General features: G+C 39.6%; 1 protein-coding gene across 26 annotated transcripts in view; it reads right to left on the reverse strand.

Annotated features, from left to right (window-relative positions):
- Window positions 1–19,807, reverse strand: part of ADGRL2 (adhesion G protein-coupled receptor L2) — a 236,883-nt gene that overhangs the window by 176,376 nt on the left and 40,700 nt on the right. For all 26 annotated transcript variants that reach the window (XM_048497445.1, XM_048497446.1, XM_048497447.1 and 23 more), the window contains exon 2: window positions 5,368–5,539. In XM_048497445.1, coding sequence (XP_048353402.1) covers window positions 5,368–5,440 — 73 coding nt within the window. In that variant the 5' untranslated portion in view covers window positions 5,441–5,539. The remainder of the gene's footprint in view (window positions 1–5,367; window positions 5,540–19,807) is intronic.

Raw genomic sequence — 19,807 nt, forward strand, 5'->3', positions numbered from 1 at the left:
ATTTATTTATTTATTTATTTATTTATTTATTCCATTTATACCCCACTGTACACCAAAGCCCCAGGGCAGCTTACAGAATGGTGTTAAAAACCCCATTAAAAATACAATTTTAAAATGATAATAACATAAAACATACATAAACTGAAAACACCCAGATGTCCTTGAGCTCAAAGGGAGAACAAAATGGAGAAGGGGAGAAAACCAAGTACACTGCTCTGACAGGCAAAATTTTGATAGACACAACTTCCTCCTATCAACACAAGTCCCATTTTGACAAGCTTAAATACCTGCTTCTTAAGAGTTAACATACTCAATTCCTCTAATATTTTTTTAAACACCCACCTGAATCTGCAACCCACATTACACAAATAATCAATGAGGTATAGTGGTTAAAGTGTTAAACTAGAACCTACCAGACCAGATCTGAACCCCCAATGCGACACAAAAGCTTGACCTTAGGCCAGTCACACAATTCCAGCCTAACCTACCTTGCAGGGGTTGATGTGAGGATCCAATGGAGGCAAGAACAATGTAAGCCAAGAAGGGTGATGGAAAATTGAAGCCAATAATTATGATGATGCTATTATTAATAATAATGGGAACAGGGATACAGAAACACTATTGTGCAACTTTTTTGTATACAGTGGCATCCATTTTTGGTTTTGATCATTTGGATACGTATTCTATTATAAAAGGGATTGATGGCTTAATGTATAAAACGAAAATATAAACCTACCAGTCACTTGTATAACTCTATAGTAGGTTTAGTCTCTTTCAACAGCAAAGAGGCAATGGCCTGCATGCTAATATTTTCATCGTGAGGTTATTTCATTCATCACAACTTGAATACAGGTCAAATTGGAAGGCTTAAGTGTCAGGACTTGAGCCTGCAACGCTGGTGAAAAGGCTCCTTGGCCCCAATATAGTTTCAATAATCAGGTGATGCCACTTGTCCCATCAAATACTTGAGTAGGTGTTTTGAGTATCAAACAGACCTTGTTGCAGAGTAAATGTCTTTGATTTCCGCCTTGTAACCTAAGCTGCACTGGTTCTTATATACCCTGCCTGATCCAGAAATGTTCTCCTGTTCCCAGCAAAAACCATTGTACTGCAGTGCATTTGCTTTAGTTTGAAGCCAGAAAGCAAGACATCATGCAAGAATATTCAATAAAAAAGATTAATTGGGCTGCTCTGGCTTGAAGCTATCTCCACATTAGTATACCCTTGCACAATACGGAACCACAATATTTGATTTATTTTAAGAATTTGTAATTAACGTGGCTCCATTCCGTCTACTCTTCCCAATTTCTTTCCCAGTTTTCCTTTTAATTGGGAAATGCAAGAACATTTTAAAGAGAAGATTCAATTCAATACTGAAGCATCATAAACTGCCTTTGGCAACTGCTAGCTACTAAAAGCAAGAAAAATAAGATATGAAAACAACATTAATTTAAAAACACTACAAATGGAAAAGAAAATTAGCTTGAAAATGGTGTAAAATTTATCATCTGACTCGTTCTTCCATAAAAGACACAGCAAGATTTTTCTTACTGAACACTGCTTGTTAGCCTGTGCAGGATTGACATTATCTTGCTTTTTAGTCTTCTGGATCTTATCCACAGTACTTGCTGCTACAGTAAAATATTTGTCAAAGTAACACTGAGATAAAATGGGGCTTCTTTTCTCTAGCTGTGCAATTCTAGTTTGGTAGGAAAAACCTTCACAGTACATCACTCATATCCATACATTGGTTCTGGACTCAAGAACTGAATGTGTACCTAGAAAACCCAGGCTACATTCACCATCCTTTCAGTGCAAGGAGGTGGTCTATAAGCACATCTTACATGCATTCTGTCCCTCCACTGACATGAAAGGGAACCTGCAAAGAAGTGACAAAAGAGAAACGCAGCTTTTCACAATATGTTTTACAAATACTGTGTTTATAAAAGGGATGCTTCTTAAAAAGATACACACAATAATTATCAAGGGCAACTGGTGGCTATATGTAGGGACCTAAGCTCCTAATTAGCTTTTAAATTCTTTATATTGCAAAGGTAGCTGGACAGAACATCACCTCTCCTTTGTACTCTGCACTTCCACAGGAAAATAAGATTTCATTCACTCCTACAGATACAGAGGCCCCCAAGAACACATGTCCATATAACCTCTGAAAAATCATAAATTGCCATCTAATGAAACCACAGATGAGAAGTGTGTGCTAGGGTCAGAATTATCCTTTAGGACTCTACTAGCAGCTCAGTAAGAAGTGTGGGGGGGGGGGGGAAGAGGGGGGAGATAGGTTTTAAAAGTTGGTCAGGCAAACCAGATTTTCAAAGGGCAATATCCCATGAGAGAGATTGCTGGTCTGCATTCCGTGAAATCTAAATTGGAGTTTCCACTATACTTTTTTCCCAATTCCAGCCCATGAGCCGTGTCTTAGAACACAGACAACATTAAAGTAAATAGATAACAAATGTAAAAGCTTTGCAGGTTATTTAGGGAATTAAACAGCAGTGTTTATTGCTCAGCATGCATTGTCAACTGGAGGTGGGGGGGAAGAATAGATTACTATGCATTCCAGGTGCTTATTTTATTTGTAATGGTTGAAATCTCCATCCACAGAACTACAAACACACTAACAGTCACAGATATGCCCCCTTGTGCCACAGTAAAATATGGTTGTGCTGATTATCATGCCGACAGAGAAGGTGGGAAAATACTCTATAGGAGCAGCAGTGGTTGCACAGCCTGCTCAGGATTCCTAACAGATGCAAAGCCATTGCTGCTGCCGGAGACTGTGAAAATTCTGATACAAATTTAACAGCCCTATCCAAAGGGGGAGGGGTGGGCAAAAAGGATAGTGAGAGCGGTGTAACCTCATGTCGGTATGTTTGCCCTCCCCAGGGCACTTACCCCAGCAGAGGGCCAGACACGCCAGCAGGCGGCTGCCCCACAGCTCCACCACTGAAGGATCCAGATGTTTGAGCTGCGACAGGGGTTGTGCTGGTATCCCGCTCAGAAGCAGTGTGGGACCAGAGGGGAGGGGAGGTTCCTCAGGGGCAGAGTCAACTTTGGCTGGTTCCCTGACTGGATTGAGAGCCAGCAACACAGTGTACTAGCCCTAGGACGTACGCCTGCCTTTTGGCAGCATATATCCATTCAGCCCTATAGGGCCTCTCGGCAGTGGAGAAGGCCAGAGCTTTTCCCTGGTCCCTGATCTACCGAAGGGAAGCACTGCATCAGTGCCACGGTCTGCCAGTTATGATTTAGACTACAATATTGTGCATACTACCTCTGCAATGAGACTAAATAAACTCAGCATATCAAATAGTTCAAATTCTGGCAAAGTTTATTATTTATTTATTATTTATTTACATTTTGAAGCTTTATTTGAAACAGAAAAAGAAAAAATGTTTACAGAATAGTGAAATAGATGTATTATAAAATCGTACAAAAATCATATAGTTTCTCTTTCTTAACTCTACAGATAAAAAGAAAAAGATTGAGAAGGAAATTAAAGATAGGACTTGAAGACCTTGACTGCAGAGCACATAGTGACAAAAATGGTGATCAAGTTGTCAAACAACCGACACTGTATTAAATTGCTTAAGTGTACAATTCAAACAGTAAAATAAATAATATGTTAAGTATTAATTACTAACATTCTACCAACATTACTACTACTTTCCTCAGATAAAATATGGCTAAAGAGTGAAAAAGAGCGAGAAGCTTAAGCAATGAGTTAATTAAAAACAGCTAAATGGTAATCTTTTGACTAACTGTGTTTATCCAAATATTGTATATATAAATCCCATTTTGCAAAAAAAATTGTCGTGTATTTCTCTGAGTTTGCATGTCACTTTATCCAAACTGAAATTCTGGCAGTGTTTAGATGAAAGGGGCATTTTATTAACAAATAACTAACAAATTTTTAAACAACCCACATACTGTTTGGAAGCCTTAAATAGTTGAAGATGGTAAAGTTTCTCTTAATGTCCTTCCCCATAGTAGCCTGGTCATAAAAGTAAGTTAATTTCCATAAAGTAACCCAATTGTAGAAGTCCATCTGCTGGGCACTACTGCCACATAACCTCCATTCATTTCAAAGGTGGTTATATGAAAACTGCTTGCATGTAATGTTGGAATAAACTTATACTAAGAAGCAATCTTAACCTTGTCTGAGGATCTGTCTGTTAAACTGCTGTACAAACATGGCAATGCTGTGTGGATTTTACGTCGTAGGGAATCACTGCACAAACAGCTAGGGCTATGGTGCCACAAAACAGAAGAGACAGCTCTGTTTTTAAATAGAAAAAAAGATGCAGATTCCTTTTTTGCTAATTTAAGTCTAGCTTCAGGTACCACAATTAATGAAAGGTAAATAAATTATCAAAAAGTAGTGAGATTTAAATTGATGGTGACCCACTTTCAATCCGCTTACCCAGTTCCAAAATGCATAATGTTGATCTATCACTAACAACTTTCCACATTGTTACCAATAAACCTAGAGAGAAAGCAAAATGTATATAGGAGGCCCAACTGAGCCACTCTTTTGCATTGGTTTGTGCATATTTAAAGTTGTTCTGTCTTGTGTTTATATAACTTGCAGCTTGGTGGTATTCAGTGACAACATTAGTAAAAGGCCTGAACCAAAAGAGTCCAAAAATACTCCACTTGCAACTTAAGGACAGTCATTCTGCAGTGATGTGCCAGACACTACATTCCATTGTCAATAAAATTCTGCCCCGCTCCCCAAAAATCTCTCTTTGGTACAGCAAGCAATTAATAGATAAAGCAAAGCCTGAAAGCAGGATCAGTAGCAAACAGTAGTTTCAGACACTTTTCTTGAACATCTGAACATTAAAATCACATAATGACGATCCAAAATAATTTATCAATGAGATATCCATAAAAAGAAAAATAGGTACTCAACACAAAAAAATTATAGAACAATGCACCATTTTAACAATGGAAAAATACTTATTAGATCATCCCCAAAGATAACAGTATTGATCAATAATGCAAGAATATGAACCAGAAGGACAGACTCCAGCATTTTCCAAATACTCTGGCATCTGCCAAAATATGCATCTGAGCAACTACTAGCCACAGTGCATGGGATCTACACTCGGAAGTTCATCTTTGGAGCAACATTTCTGAGCCTCATTATGTTGTTATTGTGGAGATGTACAAATCTTTATATTTGCATTATCTAGTAGGGATTTTGGAGTTCTCTCTTTTAAAGTTATACATGAATGTAAGTTTTTAACTTAAGTTTTTAAGTCCAGTATCTAGAAAGATTAACTGTTAAGTTGAAACCTGCTTAATTGGAGATAACAAATAAAAAACGATGTGTTTGTATCTTACCTTCCGTACACTGCAGGAAGCTGACTATCAGTAATAGCCAAAATCTTTTCATTCTGCAACCAGAAGTCACCATTATTGACCCCCTTTAAAGAATTTTCTTTTTATTCCTTAATGAATCCAGTTACAAATGTCCAGCGTCATTCAAGTGGGTGGTCTACATCATTGTTCATAACTGAGGAGAGAGATGAAAATGAAAAATTAAAATTAATTCCTGTTTATCATTAAAATGTTTAAAATGACACAGAGAAGACAATTGATGAAAAAAGTGAGAAAAAAATACTGTTGACCTCAATAGCACAGAGAATTCTACACTAAAAACCACGATAAGACAAGCAGGACGTGTTAATGATATTGGCACACTCATTCTCAAAGTGGCCAGGATTTCCAGAAAATGCCAAGCTGAAGTGCCAAAAAGACAGCAGAAAGAAAACCAATGTAAGAGCAAGTAGGGCAGCTACCAAAGGGAAATGAAGCAGGCAGTCCATTCTCTGTAGGTGCTTTACTCCTCAATTTCTAAAGCAGTACCACCTCTGTGTTATAAATGGCTTTGTGCCCATTTACAAAAAATAGACACAGCAACTATTCTGACAAAACATCATTTTTTGCTGAGGCAGCCCCAGTCTCTCTTTCTCTCGCTCTCTCCCTCACCCTCTTTTTTTTTTGACCAGGAGTACTTCTGTGTTAAACGCCAAATATGTCTTCTGTGAAGACATCATTTTTGAATCTGAATAGAGATCATTAAAATCTTCATGGTAACTCTGTCAGCAATGAATAGAGTGCCGGGTTATATACCACAGGACTTTGTATCTGTCAGAGCTTAGACACAGCTCATGAGACAAAATCACACTGAAATACCTTTGAGGAGGAACTGCTTCTCCTTCACAACTAAGTGACCAAAGGCATACACACACATTCCCCACACACAAATAGCTGAAATTAGGCAGAAAGATTTCAGGACTATGGATTTCACAAACTTGAGTCCAACATGTATTTTATTTTAAATAAACGACTGAAGCACTTCTTCAATATGCAAAAAAAAAGTCTTATAGTTGATATTTCTAGTATAGCATGAACACGTTTTAAAGACTTAAAATCCATCCAAAAAGTCTGAGTACGGAAGTTCTCCATTTATCTTCTTTATTCTGAGAAGCAAACAGCTTTCTATAGCACAGGAGGAGGCCAAACACCATGCATTTCTTGAGAACTTTAATCTCTCTTTCAAAACATCAACTGCTACTTTATACATTCAAACGAACAAGTCTGCAACATTCTTAGCGGACAAAACAGCTCTGGTAGCCCTTCTTTTGCTCAATACTTTGCCAATGTCAAACCAACAATGAAAGTTTTCCAAGGTTGCTCTTTTTAGTAGCCTACAAGGTGAGGGGGGAGCAACTGAGTCCTGCCAAAACTGCCCCACAGTTACTCAAATCTATAAATCAGCTACATGCAAAAATTCCTTCACCACAGTAGAACCTCTGTGATTCTGTGGACTTGAACAATAAAGAAATGGGTTGGAACCTCTTTCCTGGTGCCACTCAATGCGATCAGTAACTGCTGTTCCCATCCTTCTTAGGTGAGGATAATAATGACAAACCTCATAAGGCTTACGCATAAAGGCTTTATACCCAATGGCTCTGCATCAGGTTAAGCATTATAGAAGCGGCCGAGAACTACCTCAGCCTCCATTGCTGGCCAGGGAAGGGCGGCATGCATGCTCGCCACTCCTTCTCCAGTCTCGCAAGCCTCTGGGCAAGCCCACAAGATTTCACGCACCCTACTGGGCATGCGCAAGATGGCCCTCTATGCATGGTCCGTGGGACATCATGATGCACACGCGCTGTGACATCACCTGGAGGGGCGGGCCTGCTCAGCTATATAAGCCAGGGCAGACAGGCCGGGCCCTTACTCTAGCTGCAACACCAGACAAATCCCCACCCTCCTCTCTTTTTATTTGTATATTGTTTGTGAATGCTGCTATTGTCAGAGTCGTTTGGCGGGTTGTGCATGGGGAATGATCTAATAGTGTGGCTTGGCGGGTAAGGTAATCCATTTTGATGGAATCTCCCTAAGAGGTTTGGGGTGGAACAAGTCAATGGGGAGGGTGACCAGACGTGGGCTGCCAAGACTTACGCCCATAGCAGTAGTGGGAATCTTCAGGCAGTGGCCCACTATCCATCTGAAATTTCCCATTGCTGCTCCATTGGTTGTGGTTTTTCCTTAACAAGCGGGATTAAGGAAATGGATTGCTGTAGGACAGCACTTGGGATGCCCAGCAAATAGATCAGACTCCCCTGCTGCACCTTTTGCTTCTGTATACCTTGATTCAATAAATAAATGGCTATGGCCGATATGTTTTTCCCACAATCTGGTGTGATGTTTGGTATTGTCGGGGGGGGGGGGGGATGCGAGATAAGGGAGAAGTCATCCCCTAGGCTGGCAAATGGATTGTCCCATGAAGGAAAATTTGTTTATCACAAATATACACCTGAACTTAACCAGGTTCTCCAAAGTAAGTCTCACTGATTTCACTGGGATACAGACAATCTGTGCAGAACTCCACACGCACAACAGAACTTTCATGCTCACTCCCGCTATAACTTTGTTGAAGCTTTGCTCCTAGAAGCAATGTGTAAGGTCTGCTGCAGGAGAAGCAGTGAAAAGCAACTTGCTCTGCTGGAAGAATTACCCTTGTGCCAGTGGAAACAGTAAGATCCATATCACTGTGATTGCCTTTGAAGGTAGTATGTTCTTAGGCTTGCCAGCATTATAAAGACTTGGCTGTAGATGCACACATTCAGGATCAGTCATTTAAGATCAAAACATTTTAAGCAGGGTATGAACCAGCAAAAGCTTGGAACAAAAACTGGGCTCTGGAATCAGTGCTACCTCTCCTACTTTCCCTCTTAGTGATATGTTCCTGGTTTCAAAATCTCTTCTTTGTAATATGTAAATACAGCCAACAAGCTCCGAACAAGCACAGGGCAGACAGATTTATACTTTGACACAAAGACCATTTCAATACAGGGCAGGCACTACTGCATTTTCAATGGCATAAGGGAAGAGGTCCAGTGCAGACAAACAAAGCATAGTTCTCTTCCTGGCAGGGGCCCAAGCACCTAGAGGTAAAAGATCCATCACCAGTTAATCTAGCGGCGGCAGGTCAGCTGCTGCAGGAGTTTCCTGAAGCTAACACAAAGGAATAGTCATGTTACATCTCAAAGTCTTTCACCCAGAGCAGGAGACAGCTTTCTATGTTGAAAAATCTATCTATACAGCCTATAAAGAAATAAGCAGCATGTGCAGTTGAAAAGATGCTGCTCTTTTCTCTCTTTTAAAAAAACTATTTCCAGACTAGTACATCAGTCATGCCATTAAATTAAGAATAGTAGACTCATGCAAACAAACATGCAGACATATATACAGCACATCACAAATTTAGATTAACTCTCAAAGTGTAAGGGCTGGTCTATTTCATAGACTCTACAGATATTATAGCGTTACTTGACTGAACCATTAGAATAATTCGAGCACAAGGCTGAGACACATTAATGACTGAAAAGGAAATTAAGCCAGCCTTTTGATTACTCTCAGACTACTCAGAGGATTTTTAGATTTGCTGAAATTTTGTTTTAACGGGTTTTTTATTTTTCCAACATAATGCAAGATGGACTGCTTAGCTCTACACATCAATCTGGAGGTTTGTTAGTGTTAGTGTTCTGTCACAAGTCACCTTAAAAGACTGCTGTTCTTAGGAGGGAAAGAAAGAATCCAGAACTTCGTGGGAGATAGAAGACTACTTTTGTTTTTGGACAGTGCTAGCAAAACAGCTGTCAAGACAGAAAACAGTGATATGAAAATAGTCTTTAGCCTGGGAATGGACCCTATTTGAGGTATTGGTCTGAGTAGCTTGAGGATGTGTCTGGGACAATGTAGAAGTAGCCACAGGAACAGCAACTGTTGGCTGAAAGACAATGCAAACCGATCTCCCCTGACAAACAAAAAATTGAGAATGTAGCAGCTGACAGCAAAAGTGTATGTTGGTTCAGTTTTTTTGTATTGAAAGACAAACTTGAAAATCATCAATCACGCTTATTGGATTATTTATCCCTTGTGCTTTCACTGAATAAAGAAGTTTTCTAGGCTTACCTATTACAATCAAGAGCATTTATAACTGAAAGCAGGGAGTTTTATAGCAGTATTCTGAACAGCAAGAATTAGTGAATATGCCTTCATTCTTCAATTCGCCCCTCCCAATGATTAGCTAAGGCACACCACAAACAGTAAGTCAACAGTACAAAAACAGCTTCAGCAACAGAGCAGAAACTAATCCGTTTAGCTAAGGCACACCACAAACAGTAAGTCAACAGTACAAAAACAGCGTCAGCAACAGAGCAGAAACTAATCCGTCTCTACCACCACCCTACTTCCCCACCTCCCCCCCAAAAAACACACAGATAGAAAACCTGGAGCCAGAGGATACTTATGGGCAAAGATGTTGCTGACAGCCCTGTCTTTCAGACCATGTAATTGATGTAGATAAGGAGGCAGTCATTGGAAACTCACAACAACAACAAAACCCAAAACAGACAAAACACCATTAGGAAAAGCCATATTATGTTACCTCCTTGCAAACAGAAAAATGTAGATCATAGCAAGTGTTCATTCTGGGCAAATAAACCATTTCCCTTCAGACCTTAATAAAATCTTTGCTTTGGATTATGTATAGCTCCAGCTTGACAGTGAGAAAGGGAGACAGTCTCCAGGGTCAAAAGGCAGATTGAATTTCAGAATGCAACCGAAGATGCCTGGAAAAGTTCGCTGATAACTTAAATCCATAATGTTGGGACACAGTATGGTATCCTGAATTATAACATGGTTTCTTGTGACTTTTCTTTTATGCCCACTTAAAAAGACAACTCATTTGTACCAACACAGGGTCTGCCAAGTTCCCAACCTTACTAAACCCTCAGTGGAAATGGCATATTTGGCTCATAGAATTCTAAATCTTATATAATCTTGGGTTCTTGTTTTTAGAAAAGATGGAAAAGTACTGTCATCAAAATAATTAACAAACACAAAAGCCAAAATCTCAGTGATTCTGGTAAAGATGCAAAAAAAGGAAGCCATGAGCCTTCCAGACTACTCTCAGAATTTGAGTTCCTGATTGACTGAACATTTCTCATGGGTGCAAATACAAAATACTCCATACAAATGGAGGCAAGCACATTGTGTAAAAAAACCAGCAAAACTATAAGAGATAAAATAATTTCTTAGAAGATCTCACCCTTCACATTTCTTGGAAACTTTGCACAAAGTATTGAGATGGACCAGAACTTATTTATTCTAAACATTTATAAAATGCCTTTCTCCCAGATAACTGGATCTAAGACAGGTAATAATAAAGGAACACAGTTTACCATAATTCCAACAGCAGAATTAAAACACTCAGCAGAAAAAAATATAGCTACCATCAAATGCCCATGATATAATCACTTTGAGGGGTCAAAGAAGCTTCCAGAAGAAATCTGTTTTTTAAAGATTACTTCAAGTGAGAGACAGATTTTATAATTTTTTTCTTTCCAGAAAACATCTGTTAGTAGGCAGCAGAAGCAGGGGTCAAAATGACCAAAATACACTGCTGCTTCTTTCTGGTGTCAATGGACCACATTCCTGTTCTTTCTCAGCCACACTCGTTAAGTACAACCAACCCCTTTAGTCTTCAGATAAATGACCCAGCTTTTGTGCTCAGATTTCTACATCATTCCTAAGCTCACACTAGAAAAGGTGAGTTAAAACTCTTAGTTGCACCTATTTCATCTATTCTAACTTTAATAAGGTATCATTGTTAAAACATGCTGTATATCCATCTTAGGGCCAATCCAAATATTAAATTAATCCAAACTTAATTAAGTAAAGTTTGCCTGGCTGACCTACTTCAAAATGCATGGGGGCAGGAAGGCAGTATTTAAATTTCCTGGAAAATTTAGGAACTCTAAACTTGAAATCTAGCATTCAAGGAACAATATCTCCTAGACAAATGAGATTTCTACATAAATGAAGATCTGACACTGAGGAAAATACATGCATTTTTAACCTTCATTTTGAACTGAACACTACTATAATTTTATAATAATTTAATAATAATAATTTAATAATAATAATTTAATAATTTATAATTTTTAAAAATGACTAGATCACCACTAAGTGATCTTAAATATGATCTCTTCTGGCTGATAAGTGGTTGGTTTGTAACATGCTTCCAAGTAACCAGAGCAATTTCTGCAAGAAGAAAATAAATGGCCCAAATAGCTACAAGTATTACTTACGAACAAGAAACTGATGGGGAGGGAGTGTATCTCTGTTTCACAGTCTCCATTAATTAACACATTGAGTGCTGGATTTCAAATGCAAATGTCACCATTTTAATCATACAGAAGGAAAGCAGTATCAGGGAAGGGAATAGTGCAGTAGGTATGAGACCTCACCAAGGTAACCCTGTGTTTCAGTAAGAAAGTCATTTTCATGCACTCAGCTGCCGTGTACTCTGAAGATACATCAATGCTTTAGCAAAGCCTGAAACAGTATGGGATAAATATATATGTACCCTGAATCTAAGCAGAAAGAGAGATCACAATGCTCAAGTCCCACTGGACTGGATCCTGTGTTAATCACTACAACAGAGTTTACTCACAAAAGAAAATCTAACTGCATGACAAGCCAAACACTACAAAACCATTTCAGCTTTACAATTTATCCTCTCTGTCCACAGTGGCACAGTGGTCTACCTCAATCACTCACAGGGAAAATAAATGGAATTGGGGGGAACAAAAAGGAAGGAGGGGGAAGAGAAAAAAGGCAATGATTTTCACTGCCGATCATCATTCTAGTAAAGCTTTGCATTCTTCTCTATTTCCCATCAGTTATGTTTTATACATTTTGTACACAGAAGTGCTATTCTGACAGGTTAGTTCCACCTCTTCTTGTTAACATAGTCTAAAACATGCAGTCTAGGAAGTTCTCATTCCATAACCTAAGAAAGAAAATCTTTACTAGCCCTAATCCTTGTGTGTGTGTGGGGGGGTGTGTGGGGTGTGTGTGAAATTAGCCTTTTTTGTGGGGAGTGGGAGTCAATACTTTTAATCATATCAACAAGTTCCTCAGTACCATGAGGGCTTACCACTCATATATACTATTCTTTCCTTTCATCCCACCTCAAACTAAGCTGCTGACTGATCCCACAGTCTTCTTCAATATTCGGAGCTTCCCAAATACTAGCTTGCCCTTATGATGATTCCCATTGTACAAGATGAGAAAGAAAAACTGAAAGTCAATTACAACTGTTATCAGCTGTAATATCTTAAGAGTCATGCTGAGCATTCTAAAAATGCTGATCACTTTGGGCACCAGAGACACAATCTGAAGCTGTTTACCATTCCCTTCATTAAACACTCTTAGACCCGTGTGAGAACTGCAAAACAAATAGGTCTCATTTTCAGTTCTACCGTGGACTGGATTTTATGTACATCAAAAAAACAAATAAACAAACAGGAAAATAATGAAGCGCTATAAAGAATGCATGTGCTGTGGCTCATGGGATGACCCAAAGAGAACCTTACTGCAATTCTAAAATAGAGACTACAGCAGGGAATAGAGTGACTTCTCCAATTTCTTGTGGAAAAGATTTTACAAAATAAACAGTATGTCAGCTACAGATAATTACTGGACTGGATCTGGGTCAAATCTTGACATGTGCCATGCAGCCCTGGTTTGACTTCCATTATTTCCCAGCTTCCATTCCCGGTCCAAACAAATGAGAATAATACTGAGTGATCTTTCTTACAGAGTTATTGCAATGGAAACTGAAGAACACAGGGGCTTTTTCTATGTGCGGTACTGAGTACAGGCACCTTCTTGGGGATGGCTCTCCCAAGTCCTGAGGGGGGAATCAGTACAACCTTATATATGAGTACTGGCACCTCTCTCTCTCCACCTACCCCGCCAAACCTAAAGCATTGTAGAACACTTTGCAAAATTAAAGTAGTGCTTCAGACATCATGAAATTCATAGCAGACATGGACATGCTTAATGGTTATGCTTCTGTGCTCTTTCTCCCTTCGCTCAGGTTTGGGACACAAGTGAGGACTTCCTAGCTTTGCAAATCTTCAATCTAACTTCAAGTTGTCACGATGATAAACTGAGGGTGCTGGAAGAATTGGGAGTTTACTTCTTCCAGAAAATGTCATTCTGTCAGTGCAACAGCAACTCCTCATATTTAACAGCTTTCCCATTTGCAGACAGGTTTTTATTCTCATCCACCCCCACCCTTGGTAGCAATTTCCCATTAGCTCCCCACACTGTTCTCCTTTAGGTTCACTGACTTGTAGAAGCACAATTTCAGGAGTGTGGAGTACAGAAAGCAGTTGTGAGAGGAAGAAGGCAAAAAAGCTGGTTTCCTCTACAGTAATTCCAATCACGCTGCTTAGGACTTAAGTCCAGGATTCTAAAGAAACTAAAATTACAGGACATACGGATGGTGCAAAATGGAAAATGACCGTGTATTCAATATGTCACATTTATTTGGTTACCTTCTTTTTCCATTTGAATTTTTAGATGTGGTTTATTGGGAGGCTTTTTTCACCCTCATGCACTGCAGAGCATTTGTTTGAAGTGGAAACAGGCAAACATAACGGGCCTGTGACTAGACAGGCCTGTTCCTCTGAAATGGCTGTATACATGAAACTTTCTATAGCACACTGAATTTAACATAGTTGATATGCTTTATGACCATCCTTTTGTTGGCATGAAAAAAGCTGAAGGGGAAGAATTTGTTTGAAAGAAAAAGAAGGTTCATGTATGCCATTCACAGTTGACATCCCAATATACATAACGTCATCAGTCCTGGATCCAACATCCACCTGACAAAACAAAACTGAGTCCATAAACCTGGCAACAAACCAGTTTCATAGGTTAAAACACACTTCATTGTTTGTTTAACCATCTTGGATAATTGGGTTAAATAAAGCTTTAACTTCCAGAGACTGCAAGTTGCAACTGTATTGTAAATGGGCCTAGAGCCAAGGACACTGCAACTGAGTCCTACACATGCCATTCTAAATGTTTCAGGCTACTTAGATGTTTTTTAAATAGACAAATTAAAACCGTTAAAAAGGGAAGCCAATACAATACTTAATTTGGAAAACGAGATAGTGTTAAGTTCATATCAACATAATATTTATTTATTTATTGGGCTTGATATACCCCCATCCCCAAAGGATCTGGGCAGTGTACAAAATAAATTACCATAGAACACTATAAAACCTCAATGAATACCAATGTAGAAGTTAAAAACATAGCAATCAACATAACCAATTAAACAATAAAAAGAACAGATGGCCTCTTCCATACATTCCTGGGAGGGGATTGGGCCATGATGACAATAGTCAGATGGTAAAACATGCAGCATATCTGTAAAGGAGCAGCAGTGACGTAGTGGTTAAGAGCAGGTGCATTCTAATCTGGAGGAACTGGGTTTGATTCCCCGCTCTGCCGCTTGAGCTGAGGAGGCTTATCTGGGGAATTCAGATTAGCGTGTGCACTCCCACACACGTCAGCTGGGTGACCTTGGACTAGTCACAGCTTTTCGGAGCTCTCTCAGCCCTACCCACCTCACAGGGTTTTGTTGTGAGGGGGGAAGGGCAAGGAGATCGTAAGCCCATTTGAGTATCCTTCAGGAGAGAAAGGGGGGATGTAAATCCAAACTCTTCTTCATAAAGTATACAGGTGTCAGAGCGCACAAGGAAAGGCACACAACTGTACATCCCAATCCCTTTTTACAACTCCTGCTATGATTGCTTCCATACGAAAAATTTAACCTCACAAGGTATAGATAGACGCTATTTGAATAGTGGTTTTCTCTATCAACCCCACTAGTGGAGTTCTCCTATGTTCTCTGTTAATGAGCAAGTGAAATTGTCCCTCAGAAATGGCTACTCTGAATTGAACAACCACTTAAGTTGTTTTTTTTATCAAGACAGCCAACCATTTCTGACATGAAGCAGCTATTAATTGGCCCACTTAGGTGTTTCAGCCCCTGTCAAAGGACTTGATCACTGTCTTCAGAATAACAACTGCACCATACGTGTGTTCGATAATTCCCACACCTCACTCTTACTTCCCAGAAAAAGCAACATTCCAGCTGGAGCTTCAGCCTCCACCAACTATGGATATATTGATGGAATCAAGCAATTTAAAGCTTGCCTTGAACCCTAGTAACATCAATTGGAACAATAATTTTAAACCAAAAGTGACCATAAAATATCACTATGGCAATGTCAGCCATCTCAGTATTACTCCTAGCATGAAAATATTTCTTGTGAGGAAAAATGAGCTGGGTACCAAATGTCATCCATTACAGCCTCAGCAGTAATTACATAGAGAATTTCCCAGAAGTCACCACCAACCTGAAGCAGGAAATGCAAAGCATCTCGACCTCTTGTTCCTCATACTCAACCTTTTATTGGCCACTATTCAATCAGGCCTCCCCTACATTAATACAGTGCAATAAAGATTTTGGCAGAGAAATTAGAATCTTATTATGCAAAAATGGGGCACCATTTATAACCATCAGGTAGAAGGCAAGCCTATTTATTAAGTTAGTTACTTGTATTTGTGGACCACCTTTCTTTCAGAGAATCAAGGTGGATCACACAGTATAAAATAATGCAAACAGCATAAATCATCAAACAACAGATCTAGAATTACAAATGCTAGAAAAGTAAAGGTGTCACACAATATTCCAAACAATGCAGAAAAGAAAGTTATACAAGTAGAAGTGAATGCAGTAAGAGCAGGATGAATCAAGTAATAAACACTGGATTAAACAACAGTCCTAAACCTTCCCCTGGACATGCTGATTTTCTTGCAGGTTGGAATCTTTGCAAGGGGAGATCATCTTCAGCCCAAGAATCACAGCATTTCTACTGTATTAGCTCTCAATTAGTTTTTGCATGATTGATGTTTTTTATTATTACTGGCATCAGTAACAGCAGCTTGGTCTACTTTGAAAGGTGAGTAAGAAAAGCACATTCAAGTCCAGTCTTGTCATGAGAAAAAAAATAACCACAGAGGCAACAGCAGAAGCCACAAGAAGGGAAAGGTGGAGCAGTGCAGAATGACCAGCGGATGAGCAATACTTTCTTAGCAGTTTTTACAAAGCTGCTGTAATCTGTATAGACAAATTTGCATGTGCATTATCGATAATTAAGTATATTCTGATGCTTCTAGAAGGAACATAGTTTCAGAACTAGTATTTGTGATATCATGGTATAATCACTGTGCAGCGAAATATGAAACAAAATCAATGGTAACTCATAAGATGTAATCTCACTACTCTGGCTCACTGTGCTGAATTCTTAGCTCATAAATCATTGTTACTAGCCATTCAGTGAATCAATATTCAGATTCCCTCTTGGTCTATACACACAACCACTAAATGAAATAATAATGACCCAATATCTGTCATATATTAGGTCATCAATACCACCAACAGAGAGATTTCTTGGCAACAATGCAGTAATTGGAGATAAAACACATCTGATAAACATGCAAGCAATTATGAATAATCTGTAACTATAGAGGGGGGGAAAAGAAACTCCATGCACAGAACTGCACATGCTCTTAACCGCAGTCCTGAAACCACTTACCCACTTGGCATTTGAAAGACAATTCCTGAACAATGGCATAACTCAGGAGTAAGTGGTTCAAGACCCAGTAGGATCATGCCTTCAGAAATAACATTCATAACAGAACTGTAATAATTCACATTTTAAAGAAAGCCAGCTTTTACAATAACGCTGATACTAAATATATTTAATTAGACTGTAAACATGCAATCGTTAAAGTCTATCTTCTGTCTCCTTCGAACCCCCTCCTCCTCACTCCTTTATCCTCTCTTTGTCTTTTAAAAGCACCATTAGTACATCTGTAAAGAGAATTCCTCAACTCCTTTCTCTCATTCCGATAGCCCCAAAGCCCCAGAGGAGCAAAGATTAGTCCCATTAAAAACCAACAACAAAAAATAAAATAAACTATTAGAGTGCTTTCCGTGAAGCCTTATTCCCCAAATGCTTTACAGACCATTTAATTATCTCAAGGTAGTGGAACGCCTTTCTGCAGATGAACCTGAAAGCTGCTGCACATTCTCTGTCTCAAACACACACACAGCCACACTAGCATCCCAACATGTGAGCTACAAGGCTATTTTAATCTCTAATGGTAATAATATCTGTAAGAGCTAGCAAAAGAAAAATATTGGCTGGAACATACTACTTAGTTGTTTTTTCTTTTTTAAAAAATCAATAGGACGGGATCTTTAAATTACCACCAAAACAAAGCAAGATAATCCATAGGGGCAAATCTAGCTTGTGGGAGGAAGCTACACAAAACTATCATCCAGTCCTTTGCCTCATCTCACTATGCATATCATCAGCAGAAAAAGCAGTGATTGCTGCCAGTCACTGACATAAAGCGATTTTCCAGACATGCCACTTTACCCAGCAGGGGAGCAGCACATTTAGGAGGCTTTATAATAATTATCTTTCTAAAAATGGGAGGGGAGAGGAATCACCACTCATTCTCTTTCTCCTTGCTTTGCATCCAGTTTGCTCCAATTCTGCTTCTACAGTATTAAAAGATTCCACCAGGAAGATAACAAGTAGCACATTTAAAAAGTCCCTAGATCAAGAAGTAGCAAAATGTCATTAAAGACTGGGTCTTGTCTGTGCTTTTAATTGCACCTTTGCAATCAGCCCGTCAAGAGGTCCAAGTAGCAGTTGTCTCTAGGAGCACAGCACTTCAGTAAAAAATGTGAACAGGCCATGGGATACTTACTGTGAAAGGTCCTTTTCCTCTGAGGACAGGAGGACATCTTGTATGGGTAATTCCCACCCCTTTGCTCAGGGAGGCAGGAACTAAAATCTTGAACTTCCTGTCTCCTTTAGTGGGAATCATCGCCTTTCAGTTCACAACTTTCCATGCAGTCTACCCACTATCTAGATGAAGGCCACTATAACACATTTACTTGTAGCAATAGATGGAGACAAAAAGAACAAGAATTAACAGAAACTTTAGAAGGCAATACCCATCCTGCTATATAATGACATCAGGTGGTAGGTAGAAGAATATATGTATACACGATGTCTTTGGGAGGGCCAAGATGTTCTCCTGACCTCAACGGAGAAGGACTTTTCAAGGTAAGTATTCAACAGCCCATTTGCCCGAAGGAGGAGGAGGAGTAGTTTGGATTCATATCCCACCTTTCTCTCCTGTAGGAGACTCAAAGGGGCTTACAATCTCCTTTCCCTTCCCCGCTCACAACAACACCCTGTGAAGATAATTGGGGATAATTAGGAAAGGAATGAATGATAAAACTGCAAAGATTGTCATGCCCTTATATAAAGCAGTGGTGCGACCGCACTTGGAGTACTGTGCTCAGTTCTTTCTATCGAAGAGATAGAAAAAGGGCAGAGAAGGGCAACGAGGATGATTGAGGGATTGGAGCACCTTCCTTATGAGGAGAGGCTGCAGCGTTTGGGACAATTTAGTTTGAAGAGGAGACGTCTGAGGGGGAATATGATTGAAGTCTGTAAAATTACGCATGGGATAGAAAATGTTAACAGAGAGAAATTTTTCTCTCTTTCTCACAATACTAAAACCAGAAGGCATACATTGAAAATGCTGAGGGGAAGAATTAGGGCTAATAAAAGGAAACATTTCTTCATGCAACGCGTGATTGGTGTTTGGAATATGCTGCCACAGGAGGTGGTGATGGCCACTAACGCGGCTAGCTTTAAAAGGGGCTTGGACAGATTTATTGGAGGAGAAGTCGATGTATGGCTACCAATCTTGATCCTCTTTGATCTGAGATTGAAAATGCCTTAGCAGACCAGGTGCTCGGGAACAGCAACAGCAGAAGGCCATTGCTTTCACATCCTGCATGTCAGCTCCCAAAGGTATCTGGTGGGTCACTGCAAGATGCAGAGTGCTGAACTAGATGGACTCTGGTCTGATCCAGCAGGCTTGTTCTTATGTTCTTAAGTGGGTGGGGCCAAGAGAGCTCCTAAAAGCTGTGACTAGCCCAAGATCACCCAGCTGACCTGTGTTGGAGTGCACAGGCTAAACTGAATTCCCCCAATAAGCCCCTACAGCTCAAGCGGCAGAGAAGGGAATCAAACCTGTTTGAGTCAGAAGAACATCTTGTATGGGACCTCCCAGAGCAGTGTCCCTAAACAAGGATGGGACATTGCCCATCTGATTTATAGTGACTGGAAAATGTGGAAGGCTAGACCAGTTGCAACCTTATAGATCTATTCTACTGAGGCACTCCTGAATAGTGCAGCATAAGTAGCTGAACTGCAGACAGAGTGGGATGTAAGATCAGTGG

This window comes from Sphaerodactylus townsendi, linkage group LG05, assembly GCF_021028975.2.
Source record: "Sphaerodactylus townsendi isolate TG3544 linkage group LG05, MPM_Stown_v2.3, whole genome shotgun sequence".
NCBI classification, from domain to species: Eukaryota; Metazoa; Chordata; class Lepidosauria; order Squamata; family Sphaerodactylidae; genus Sphaerodactylus; species Sphaerodactylus townsendi.